Source organism: Mastigoproctus giganteus, chromosome 3 (assembly GCF_048544385.1).
Source record: "Mastigoproctus giganteus isolate SK-2022 chromosome 3, ASM4854438v1, whole genome shotgun sequence".
In the NCBI taxonomy this organism is placed as follows: domain Eukaryota; kingdom Metazoa; phylum Arthropoda; class Arachnida; order Uropygi; family Thelyphonidae; genus Mastigoproctus; species Mastigoproctus giganteus.
Genome location: NC_143577.1, coordinates 201925621 through 201939992, shown reverse-complemented (window position 1 = coordinate 201939992; position 14372 = coordinate 201925621). Strand labels below are relative to the sequence as shown.

The 14372-nt window shown below is 32.8% G+C and overlaps 1 protein-coding gene across 1 annotated transcript in view; it reads right to left on the bottom strand.

Annotated features, from left to right (window-relative positions):
• Positions 1 to 14372, bottom strand: part of LOC150088576 (glycogen phosphorylase-like) — a 206463-nt gene that overhangs the window by 35908 nt on the left and 156183 nt on the right. The window contains exons 10-11 of the mRNA XM_090369579.1: positions 13413 to 13576; positions 6265 to 6379 (exon numbers count right to left, since the gene is read on the bottom strand). Coding sequence (XP_090225705.1) covers positions 6265 to 6379; positions 13413 to 13576 — 279 coding nt within the window. The remainder of the gene's footprint in view (positions 1 to 6264; positions 6380 to 13412; positions 13577 to 14372) is intronic.

Here is a 14372-nt window from a genome sequence, read left to right as displayed (position 1 = left end):
TAATATAACTGGATAGATCCCATCCACCCCAGGTGCTTTTCTTACGTTTAACTTCAACAGTTTCTCTTCCACTTTGCTCTCAGTTATTACAAAATCATTAAGTACCCTGCTACAATTTGATAATCTTCTTCCATTTTCAAACCTTAATAATTCCTCACGTGTGAATGTAGATGCAAAATACTCATTCAGTTTGTTTGCTATCTGAGCAGGATCATCAACAGTCGAACCATTGATGTCAAGTGGACCAATCAGATTCATCCCCTTCCTTTTAGTTTATATAAGTAAAGAAATCCTTGCTGTTTTTCTTAGCATCTTTTGCCAAGGATTTCTCGTAATCTGCCTTCGCCTGCCTAACCTCTTTTGTAACTTGGTTACAGATCAAGTTGTAGCTATCATAGGCTTCTGTGTCACGTGTTAATTTGTATGCATCCCATGCATTTTTCTTCTCTGTTATGAGTCTCATTAGTTCATTTGACAACCATTTAGGCCTAAACCTGGAACAATATTTCTTAATAGGTATGAAACTTTTAGTAGCATCCACGATTAATTCCTTGAATGCTTCCCACTTAGAATTTACTGTTGGTAACATCATCAGTTGATCCCACTGTACAGAATTTAAAAACTGTCGGATACCACTGTACTCGCCTTTAGGAAGCAAAAACCTTTTCCTTTACCCCTGATGGTAATTAAATCTTTAAGTAAATCCCACTTGAGTACACTGTGATCACTGCCACCTAGTGGTTCTTTTATCTGCAAATTCCTAATACATGAATGATCACTGCTGATAACCAGATCAAGAGTATTACTTTCTCTGGTTGCCTCTCGAACATGCTGCTGCAGAAAACAATCATCCAGTAAATCCACAAAAGTCTGACTAGTGTGTGAGTGCCCAACCCACAAGTTCCAGTCAATATCTGGGAGGTTGAAATCCCCCATTATAAGACATTCCGATTTACTAGCCCACTCTATTTCTCTGTACAATTGTTCATTGTACTCATTAGGCCTATCACACACTCCTACTCTTATTTTTGCTTTCGCAGTGCTTATGTCACACCAAACTGACTCAACAGTGCACTGTTCATCTATATCAACTGGATGCACTTCTTTTGATTTTATGTTTTTCTTAATTAACAGCATAACACCTCCCTTTCTATCCTGTCTATCCTCTCTGTACACATTGTGCTCCCCAAATACCAGTTCGGCATTCTTATATCAGTGTGACATCATGTCTCTGATATCCCAACAATATCCGCCTTTGATGTCTTGACCAACACTTCAAATTCATCAAATTTATTTACTATACTTCTAGCATTGGTATACATGCAAGCATATATGCTCCTTCTATTCTTTGTTACCCTAACACATCCCACATACCTACCCATTCCACGATGACACACACCCGTCCCTGAAACCCCCAACACCCCACGCTCTCCAGGTCGCTACTTATTCTAATAGAAGTTGTGCAAGAATCACCTTCACCTCTGCCTACGGCTACTGTTAAACTATTAGTCCTTGTATCCCCCCAAGCTATCATTTTCCAACCCACCCAACACTGCCTCGATAGCATCAGCAAATATTCTTGCACCCTTTCTATTTAAGTGTATCCCATCCCTGTAGAAGCAGTCTCTCCTGTTAACAAGTACAGTCCAGGCTGAAACAAATTCTACCCCTTGAGCCTTGCACAATCTTTCCAGGGCCAAATTGATCGACAAGGCTCTCATCATATACTCCCTCCTATCGTGATTACCCTACAATTGTCTCTGAATGTACCATGTGGTTCGGTCGGATTTCTGGAGGTCACAACCATAAAACAATTAACAGTTGCCTGTTTATTGGGCTTTTCTGTTAGTGCAATCTATCATTAACAGATAGTAAACTGGATCTTATTGAATTTGTGATAATACCGGCAGCTGGAATTCTGTGGGTTATTATGTTGAAATATATGTTTACACTGCCATGAAATCTTCAATCATAAAAAAATTAATTTTTAGAATCGTCTCTTCATTCCTATTTTTAAAGCTTCATAACTTATTACTCCATTCTCACTTGTGCGTATCATGTTACTTGCAATTTGTGTGTGCCGTGTTTTTTGTTATTGATTGCTTATCTTTTAATGTTTTAAATTTTAACCCCCACCCACAAATGTCAGTGAACAGAAATGTCAACTAGTTAGTATGTACATATTACAGTACGTATTAATTATTCCGATTATCATGTATATTCTTCCGATTTTCAAGTATAATTTAATTTTTTAATTGGTAAGGTAATGAAGGGTAAATTTTTGCTTAATATAGCTTTACTATTGTAGCCTGTGGATAATATTCCTCCTATTTTCGCTAATTAGAATCACTGTGTAATAGAATTAAAATTCAATTCACAAACGTGATCACAATGACCAGCGCTTACTACACATTGTATAGTGAACAGTACTTTACTATGGTGAGTCCATCGTAATGTGATTTGACTGTACAGTGAACCAATTGTAAAGTGAGGATCCATTGTATTTTTAACTGTTTACGTGAAACTTCGGGTAATTGGGACAGCTGCTGGACCACCTGGCTCCCTACTTCCCCCGAGGAATTTGAAGGAGCACATGGATTTTGTTGGCAAATTTGAAGAGTTTGTGAAGGTGGATGATGAAGTTGCTACCACTGCAACGCCAACACCAGAAGAGCTGCTGGGTACCAAAAAAACTATGATGTTTTTGTTACCAGCAACAGCGAAAGTGAAGAAGCACACACACACTGCCATCTAAAAAAGATGCTCAAAATGCATTAAACATATGTTCAATGCATTTTGAGAATGTGTTGGCCTGCAGTAATGTTGATGAAGAAACAACTATTGCATTTGATAAATTGCAATCAAATGCAAACTATTGCATTTGATTGCGTCTGTGCTGTAGTTAAAAATGCATATAGGACAAAACTGTGCAAATAACATTGGATTCTCTTTAAATTAGATTAATTTATTAAAAAGTTAATGGTTTGTATGTCTCCTTTTATATTAAGATTGTAATTAATTTTTTTTACTTTGATACTAAAATATTGTATATATCAAAATATATACTATACAATATTTTCATTTCCATTAATTGCTTTTTTCTTAATTTATTTTACAAATAAAATCTTTAAAAAATATGTTATTCCTATTACTGTATTGTTAGACAAGTCTTTTATTTTTATTATTTTATTAATTTATATTATTTATTATTATTCTTAGATATACAATATGTACAAAAAAAGGGGGGGGGGGGTAAAATTTTGACACTTTTGGGGGACCTCTTACTACAAACCTAGGTATTACAAAATGTGAAAATTTAGGTCCCTTGAACTTTGTATTAACGAGATTCCACTGTATATATGTATTGGCACATTGTATTATATTATAGTTATCTAAAAATTAAGGGTTCCTTACATGCTGTGATGTGACAACTAGATCATAAGTATAGCGTAGCTTAATTTTCAGCACTCACCTCATAATAGTAGTAGTGGCATGTGATGCAAGAAAGCAAATGTATGAGCTTATGCAGCATCAGTCAAAAAAAAAAAAAAAAAAAAAAAAAACACACCATTCCCTCCAAATGCCTGTCCAGTTCCTCCTTAAATTTATTCAACCTATCAACTTCCACAACGACAGATGGAAGTTTGTTCCAGCAATTAACCACCCGCTGGCTAAAGGCAAATTTCCACACATCTAATCTACATCTGTCTTTTCTTAATTTGAATTTATGCCCCCTTAGGTTCGTAATCTGAACAAGTGGAAGGATCCCATCAGAATTCAGTGTGCTGAACCCATTCAAGGCCTTATACACCTCAATCAGATCACCGCGCAGGTGCCTAGTCTCCAGCCACTGCAATTTGCAGAACTTAAGCCTCTCTTGATAAGAGGATCCCTTCATTCCCCTCACCAATCATGTTGCCCTTCTCTGTACACGCTCAAGTAAATCTACATCCTTCCTAAAATGAGGCCTCCAGACCTGTACGCAGTACTCAAGGCGTGGCCTGACCATTGCCTTATACAGAGGGACAATCACCTCCTTTTCCTGCTAGCAAAATTCCTATATATCATTGACAAAACCCCATGACCTGCCCTGGCAGCCTGTCTGCATTGCTCAGAAAACTCATATCTGCCTGCACAATTACTCCCAGGTCTTTTTCATTTTTTACCACCTTAAGTGTAGTACCACACAGTTGGTACATTTCTCTGGGGTTACTTCTACCCATATGCAGTACTTTGCATTTGTCAAGGTTAAACTTCAGTTGCCACTTCTTAACCCATCTGCCCAAATTATCTAGATCCTGTTGCAGTAGCACACTGCCATTACTGTCATTAACAACCTTGCCAACCTTTGTATCATCTGCAAACTTCAACACTAAGCCTGATATACCTTCATCAATATCATTGATAAATATACAAAACACCGAACCCTGTGGGACTCCACTAATAAATAATCCGCTCGGTTTAATGAAACTTATAACAGGTACTTATAACAGGTCATAAAACATTTAAATTCCGATTAGTAGCTATTCTTAACTTAGTGTAATTATGAATTTTAAAAATTTACTAAATTATAACCCCAGAGGCCTTACATCTGGTGAGTATAGACTTGGCACACCCAGGGTCCTGAGCTGGATATCATCATTCTTCTCTCTCTCTCTCTCTCTCTCTCTCTCTCTCTCAGGGTAATTTAATTTTTTTTTTTTTTTTTTTTGGCTGGTGCAGCATAAGCCTCAGGCTTCCTTGCACCATATGGCTAATAATAATAATGAGCTTTAAAATATGTTAAAATTTGCCTAAGAAAGGAAAGTGCACATTCCATTCTATAGTTGTCTTATTAAATTCATATATTAAAAATTAAAAAGAGATGAAAGCTAATAGTTACGCACAAGCGACTTTCAAAACCGTAATCTGTTTAATTTTTAATACATGAATTTATTAAGATAACTATAGAATGGAATGTGCATTTTCCTTTCTTAGGCAAATTTTAGCACTCATAATATAGTAAATTTTTAAAATTCATAATTACACTAAGTTACAAACAGCTACCAATTGGAATTTAAAAGTTTTATAATTACTATGTACCTGTTATAAGTTTCATCAAACCAAGCAGATTATTATCAGGTCAGTGCTAAAAATTAAGCTATGCTATACTTATGATCTAGTTATCATTAAATCAGTTAAAAACTAAAAGTTATTTACATTGAACTGTGGATTTACATCATAAATGTTTGGGGAGAACAACAAAGAAAGTTAAAATGCAAGATAGAATTTTAGGTTTCTATGTTGCATGTAAATAATTTATAGTATTTGTCCAATTTAATGTAAGCTAACTGCAATTATTATTAGCAAAATGATGCAAAAAAGCAAGTTTGCATAGAATCAGCAAAAAAAAAAAAAAAAAAAAAATTACCATTTGCCCATCATTTCTTCTAATAATCTGTTTGGTCCTTGGTTACATTTTTTAAACTTCCTACTTTCACAACACTAAGGAAAAGTTTAATTCAACAATCAATTACTCTCTGATCAAAGACAAATTTACAGGCAACCATTTATCCTGCAACCATCCATCTTCAATTTTATTTTATGTCCCCTTATGTATGTCACCTGAAAAAAACTAATGTAATGTGATGTAACAGTATATATTAATTTTTAATTGCACTTATAACTGAAGAAGTCCCCAAGATACCAGGATGTAATTCATAACCTTGTAAATATTTCATTCACATAAAAGAATCATTAAATGTTTTACCTCTATACAGTAAAGTATATTTTCATTCTTTTATTTGTCTACCTGTGTAATAACTACACCCTTTGCAATATTTACCCATTTAGAAGGTATAAAATATTTATGAATTGCATGCAAAAGAGAATTGTTTGATTATATTAGACCAATCTATCAAAATTTAAACAAAGATTTACCACAATTTTAATTCCTTAAAAACATCATTGCGGCATGAAAGAATACTATGAGTAATTAAGTGTGGTACTTACGCTCTTCCTATATTGTAGGAACTAATGGCAAACTAAATGTTCGCGGCAAAAAAAAAAAAAAAAAAAAGACTATGAAGTCTTGATACAGCATTGCTCTTTAATACTGTAAGGTTTTTAGTGCAAACATTAATTTGCTATCAGTTACTATTATTAAATAAAAGAGCCATACTTTAGTAGTAGGCTTAAACTTTATACTCTGAAAATCATCAAGCATAAAACAAGATAATGATAAAATTATTTACAGAAAACTTATGAATAAATTAAAGTACTTACACTAGCTATAGCATCAGCAAGAGAAGGATTACACAGCACTAACCAACGGCGAGGTGTAATACCATTTGTTTTATTTTGGAATTTCTCTGGAGACATCTCATAGAAATCTCTAAAACTAAGAAAAGAATTTAAATATTGACACATTTCACTATTGCATTTCCTTTGTTTTTTTTTTTTAAGAATATAAACATGACGTAATTTTATCATACCTAAATTAATTCTGTAAAAAAAAAAAAAAAAATCTGAGAACCATAAAGTTATGAATAATTATCTATATTAATAGAATTAGGCTGTACTTTCATACAGAATCAACCCAAGTTAATTCTAGTGAGCTATAAAGGAATTTAATTCAAATATAAAATTGAAAGCAATAGTAATATTTGCTTATTGCTTGCTGTTTTATATTGTAATTTTTCAGCTATTTAAATTATCATTATGAATAACTTATGGTAAAAGAATATGATTAAAACAGAATACTGTTCTGCTGCTCAGCATGATCAGTCCAGCATTCATTTTATTCCTAGTAGTAACTGTGCTATTTGTCAAAGCACTGCTAACTTCGATAAAACTTCCCAATAAAGAATTCAAAATGATTGAGACTTTTTTCATAGAGAACATCACAGCATACAGAAACATAACATTTTAATATATGATATTTATCTTAAATTAAATAGTGTCTGACTTTGTATGAGTTACAATAATAAAATCCTGAAATTTTTAGATGTTTTAACAGGGCAATATGACAACTTCAGCTATTTTTTTATTTACCTTTTTAAATTTGCCAAGCAACATTTATGGTGCCCTCTCATTTATATCATTGAAAATTTTCTGCAAGTTAATGCAAGCTACAACTACACTAACTAATAAAATCGGGCATCATGTCTGCTTGGCCCCAAGATACTATATTCACAAATTCTACAGATCAGAGACTTGCTTCTTCAGATCCAAGATCAGAGACTTACTGTATGACCTGTGTAATAGGTATGCAGACCTGACTGTAGCTGGATATAATGCCACAAGAGATGCCTTTTTGTAAGCTACACAGAGTGGGGGGGGGGAGAACTAAATGAAAATTTAGCATTTTGTTGGACAAATCTGAATGCCTGAACAAACTAATCATTACCCTTAAAGGAATTAATATCAAAGGCTCATTGTGCATTCAGCTGACCACTTAACATTAGAGCCTGGCCTTGTACATCTGATTGCATAGGGAGAATCATAATGAGCAGAAAGCACCAGTCTGACAGGTGAATAAAAAAGATTTGCAGAATTATTACCTCTTACTTCAGCCCCCTCCACCACATAAGGAGGGAGTAAAAGTGTCATAGTGATCAAACTTTTGGAGTGAAAAATAACACTGAATGAAAGAGGTCACATGATCAGAAACTTCCTAGATTCCTAGGTGAAGAGAGAACACAAAACATGAGATCTTCATATAGCATTCTCTTTGCTGAAGCATTCTGCAGTTTTCCTTGAAGCAATCATTTCTGCAGTCACCAAAAGTCTGATGGCTGCCTGATTGTTATCCTGCTATGACAGTGTTTTTCTTATGAAATATTTGTCAATCCCCAAAATATTCCATAAGATCTTTTTAAATCATTTATTTAATTTGTACACGTATATTATTGTTTGTACAAATATTGGAATTCTGAAGACGTTTAGAAGGCACTTTTCTGTGGCATCTCACTGTTAGAAACAGACTTCAGTAATCTTGAAATGATGCAAATCTTGGCCAACTTTGTACCTGACTTCAAGACACTGCTCCTATCCCTTGATAACATTACGATTACCATTCTTGATGCATTTAAATCTAAGGATTCAGTTTCCAACTTCCATCCTAATTCTAAATCATCCAAATGCCTCTGTTGAAATCTACAGAAAAAATAAAAGTATTAATCAGACCACAATAGATTAAAAATTAGCAGTGCTGCTGCATTGCACATTTTTATAGCCTACTTGATTTGCATGTTCTATAGCTTAATATCATTTATATTCAGATTTATCATCTAAATTACATCAAAACATTAATTTAAGTAAACATTTATGCAATTACTCGTACCTTTTAGACACCAACATATTTATAAATAAACTCTAGTTTTATAGCAGAATTTGAAAAAACAACTTGTCATTACCCAACTTAAATGTATAAACCATTCCAAACTATACTGCATGCAGTGAAACAAAATCATTACATAAGTAAAAAAAATAAGTACTTAAAAAGTCTTTTTAAAGGAAATGGCAACATGTGTTAACTTGAAATGAGTGCATTCATTTTGTTATTTCCAGTTTTGTGAATCGAAGGATATCAAATTATGCATATACAGGGAACCCCACTTAATGCTGATAATTCGTTCCCGAAAAACAGAGTGCTAAGCAAGTGCCATATTCCCGTAATGTAACATATGTATTTGTGAGTCGCAGTCTATGCCATAGGATATTTCCTAATCAATAATAAACAGCAGCAAAGAGACGTACAAATGTCAGTCAAAATATTTAATATTAAAAATTTGTACATATAAAATATTCTCCATTACATACGTATATAATTATGTGGTAAGTAACTACATTAGGTATCAAAATTAAACTTAAAATGCCAATTAAAATCATGAATTTATTAATCCGATGGCCCTGGGCTACCGAGTTTTCATAACTTTGGTCGATTTTGGGTTGTACTTTGGCCATCTTCCTAGTAAACTAAAAGGGGTTTTTCCTTTAAAATCCCACAGCGTTACCACCCAACAATAAAGTCAACTGATCCTTCACCACTTTGAAGTCTGGAATGTTTTTTTTTCTTCTTTCGATATGAAACTTCTTTTACGCATTCGTTTCCAAAAAAGTCCTGTTTCATCTATGTTAAAAATTTGTTGAGAAGTTTAGCACCACTCTTCAATAATTTTTTAGAAAGTTTCAGCTCCTTCTTGATCTGCACTTGTGGCTTCTCCCTGGATTTTAAATCTATCTTACCAGCCCTTACTAGCTTTAAATGGTTCCACTTTATTTTGTTTTTTTTTAAAGGTAAACTTTCTTCAAATCATCATATAGACTAATCACTTTTTCTTTAATAATATTTAACTTAACGGAATTGTGCGTTGGATATTATCTTCAATAAAATTATTTAGAAGTCTTTCCATTTCAATTATAATGGTCGGCCCAGTTGCTTCCAGTGGAACAGCTGTCTTTCCCACTGCTAAAATTAATTCTTTATTTTTTTTAAAATTGTTGTTACAGTTGAATCTGCCAGTCGTCCACTTGTCATTGAACGGAATCGATTCACTTCAAAACTTATTTCATTTTCAAATTCAGTATTTTTCTTATCTTAGTAGGCTTCGTACTGCCTCCAGACATTATTCCTTTTTAATTCTTATCCACCATTATTAATCTTTGAAAATGTAACCGCATTACATTAATTATGATACAATGTTTGAGTAAACTGTCCGTTACAGACAATGTCTAACACTGTACCGAGTGATGACTAGACTTCGGATAAATGCATATAACGCAAATATTACAAGCAATATACTTGATCAATTTTAAAATGTTGATCTCGCAACTACGTAACAAATCACCATAGTGCAATCAAATTAGCATGGGAGAAAATTTCACTGAGCACGGGAAAATTTCACTGAGCATGGGAAAATTTCGCAATCAGCATAGGAAACTTTGCTATTCATTTTCAAGCTATCGACTACATCAGATAAAACATTTTCGTTAAACATGCCAAAAATTCAATCTGTACATTGGTAAAAGAGCATTATAATGAGTTGTAACCGCGTTAGAGTGAGATATGGGTTATAATTAGGGCTTGCAAACCGGTTTTATAAACCGGTTAAAACCGGTTTTCATATTGAGTTGTTAAAACCGAAACAGAGCTTCTAAAACCGGATTCAAATATTTTTTTTAGTTAGCCCTCGAATATAGTTTTTTGTTACGCACATTTTCTTTTGTTTGTTCGTTTGTCTGGATCATTCAACTGCTTTATGTTTTAAACATGTTTTTTTATTTTATTTTAAGGTACGAATCTCATGGGCAAGTGGCCCAAATCTAGGAGCGGTACCTTTCATCTTCTCACCTGTATCATGGCACGATGCAGGTGTACTCATTTACGACTGAGTGAGTCGGAGCGATAGCGTAAAAGAAAATGCTCAACATTTCTCCGTTCCATCTATCTTGTTCGCCAGGCAAGTTATGGAACGCGCCTTATTCTAGTTACCTACTAGAAACAGATTCGCTGAATATTGCATCAAATTTCAATCATAGAAAGTTTTTTTCTTCTTTATTCCTATTAAATTTGCGATCAAATGTTCTCCAAAAAGCAGCTTCACCAAATTTAGCTTTTATGTAATTTTGAAAATACAATAGATTTAATTGGGGAAAAAAAAATTGCAAGTAAATAAAAAATTTACTTCGTGAAAACTGAAACTTGCCTCGTTTAGACTCTTCATTCAGTGCTTGCGGGAGTGATGCATAGTATTGTGCCTTTGTTATCTTCAATATTTTTATTTAAAATTGTCGATGATATAAATTCCTACTAATTAATATTTATTCCTCTTAATGTCTAAGATGAAATCAAATGTATGGAATTATTTTGCTCGAAAGAGCAAAGATGAAGCACAATGTTCGAAATGTTAGAAGATAATGAAGTCGTCTGGAGGATCAACATCATCTTTGATGTTGCATTTAAAGAAAATGCATCAGATTGACATTAAACAAGATAACAGTGAACCTCCCGTAAAAATGGTAAGAACATTAAAAAACTTTATCGTTAAAAAATCTATGGAAGAAGAGATTTCAAAATTAGCTGCTTTAGATGGATTTTCTTGTAATTCAATTGCCAAGAGTGAGTTTATACAATCAAGCCTTCACCTTCAGAGAAATAAATATGATAAATTACCACCAGTCTCAGTGAATGGAATTAAAAATATGGTTCTGAATTATTATAAAACTAAGAAAGAAGAACTCATTCAGCATTTCAAAAATTCATTGGTTTTGGGTGCATGGTATTCATTGACTCTAGACGAATATACGTCTATACAAAATAAAAGGTATATGAATATAAATGTGCATTCAAAAGACAATCATTGGTCGTTAGGTCTTATTGAGATTAATGGTTCACTTGATAGCAGAAGAACTGAGCAAATTGTGAATGGACACTTGAAGGAATTTGGTTTGAATTTGGATGAGGATATTGTTACCTGCACCACCGATGGAGCAGCAATGATGATTAAGTTTGGCAAGTAAATTACGCCTAATCATCAACAATGTATAGCCCGTTGTATACATCTGTCAGTTATAGATGTACTTTATGAAAAAGCAATCAACTATGGTGCCACAGTCTCTGAGTCTCCCAAAGACAATGAAGAAAATGAAAATAATGAAGAAAGTAGTGATGATGAAGTTGCAGAAAGACAGCAAGGCATGCTTTATCAAACCGACTTTACCGATGAGCTCATTTATTTCTTCAGTCCAATGGCCAATATTGCACAAACTATTAACAAAGTCAGAAAAATTTGCAAGCTTTTTCGAAAATCGCCTACCAAAAATGACATATTTCAAAATTTTGTTAAAGCAAAATTTAATGGGAAAGAATATAAACTTATATTAGATTGCAAGACTAGATGGGATAGCACATTCTATATGATTGAGAGATTTCTGAAATTGAAAAATTGCCTTCCAATTGCTCTATGTGCAGTACTATCAACTGAAGCTGTGTCTGATGATGACTGGAAAACCTTGAATTGCTATGTGAAACTTTGCGACCAGTTGAAATGATTCTGAAGGCTACAGACCTCAGAAGATACAGACTTACTTAAAGCAGAGTCTTCAATAGAATTTCTGTTTGCTAAGCTTGATACAGCAGAAAACCCATTTGCTTTAAAGTTTCACCAAAGCCTTGCAGCGTTACAATGCAAGACGAAATTGCCCAAATGTGGCTTTGCTGAGCTATCTACACAACCCCAAAAAGTTTAGGAAAGAAGATTCAGGTTCAAGAACTTTTGATTTTCCAAGTAAGCAAGTTTTGAAAAAGCATGCTGAAGAGATTTATCAGAGATTATTTGCAAAACATTCCGAAGGAGTCTTAGCGTTGAATGAAGAAACTCAAAATAAACGAACTGTTCTTTTAGAAGAAAACAAAGACTCGTCTAGTTCCGATGTTGAAGATACACTCATGCGAGAGTATGATAGTGTAATAGAGAGATTAACTGACGTGCCTTCAAAATATCCAAGTGAATTGGAAATCAGCAAAAATTTAAAATTTTGGATGCAACTAGCAGTAGAAGTGAAAAGCTGGAGAAAGTTTATAGAGCACTGCTGACCGTTAAACCAACAAGTGTCCAATCTGAGAGAGTGTTTTCGATCACTGGTTTCTTTAACACAAAAATAAGGTCAAGTCTATCAGGCAAAATGCATAATATACTGTTTTTTTAAGGATCATTTTCAGAAAAAAGCTGAGCAATAAATAGTAAAGTATTTATTTTTAAATACTTTACTATTTGTAAAGTATTTTACAAATACTTTAAGCTGTTTTTTTCACATTATTTTTATTTATTATTATTATTATAGGGCTTATTATTTTTTTGTTTACTATACGAGAAGATAGTTTTTATTCAAAGGATTTGAATACAATTTGTAATTTTGTATAATCTCAAGCTGGTTACTTTTTGGGAGCATTTTAATTTTTTTATATTTTTTTACTTTCTGAGGCGATAGATTTTGTTTAAAAGATTTGATTACGATTTGTACAATCTACCCAAGATAAAATAAATATCTGTGTTATAAGCTTTTAATTATTTTCCCTAAGTCTGAGAAAATCGGTTTTAAAACCGGTTTTATGAGTAAACTTCGGTTAAACTCTGTTTTGAAATTTCTGTTTTATGCAAGCCCTAGTTATAATATAAGAACAGTGTTATAGTAAATCAGCGTAGAGCAAACCACGTTATAACGAGGGCCTGCTGTAGTGGAAATATACAATGTTTTAATTTTCATTTTTTTTTTTTTTTTTACATCTCTCTAAACATATCTACCACTGTTTGATCTCTACTTAAAGTGCTTTTGGATAATGTAAAAACATTAGAAAATTAATGTAAAAACAAGAAAATTAAATTGCATTATTCACAAAATAATTACAGATGCAATGCTTAAAAACTTACATATCATTCTTGATAATCTCCGAGTGTAGTTTGGCAACTCCGTTTATTGCATGGGAACCAACAATAGCAAGGTGAGCCATATTGATAGATTTCTCACCTTCTTCTTCAACTAGTGACATTCTTCTCATTCTGTCTATATCACCAGGCCACTTTTCTGTTACTTGCTGATGAGAAATAAATAAATATGTTATACAGACATATTCTTAATGTTTATTGATTGCAACTTAATATTTTTATAACATATTAAATTGCAATTAAATTTCTTAATATATTAAGAAACTTAATCTTAACATAACAAGAAACAATCTTAAAATATTAAGCTGTAATTAAGTTTCCTAATTTAATACATTATAAATTTAATGTTATGAACAAAATTTAGCACAACTTTTAGCACACACACAGTCAATAAAACACTGTTTGCAGATTTAGAGAAACAAAAACCAAACTGGTTGCTACGATCTTACATATACTGTAAAAAAAAAAAAAAAAAGGAGATTATTAAAGGAGCTATCCAAACGTCAGTTGGCTGGACTATCCTGACATTTTGTTCTGTATATCCAATGGCTAAACATGATTTTTCTGCATTTAAATAACATCTAAACTGAAGCAATGTTTTTTAAATTTAAAATATTCAAGTAAAGATTTAAAAATATGTCACTGCATCAACACTAGTGAAGCTATCTGTCAGATCAGAATGCTATTGGTAATTGTGAAGTAAACCTAAATTTTAATGCATTACATAACGTTATGAAATGCAATGAAAATCATCTCCAAAATCTACAGAGGAACTCAAACAGAAAAAAACATTTGTATATATTATGATGCACTATATCATATCTAAAAATTCTTTTATCATCTTATGAAGTGTTAACAGATTGTTAAGCTAATTCATTGGAAAATTTAAAAAAAATCATACACCAGGCTATTCAAATCCAAAATAAAAATTTAACAGTATACCAG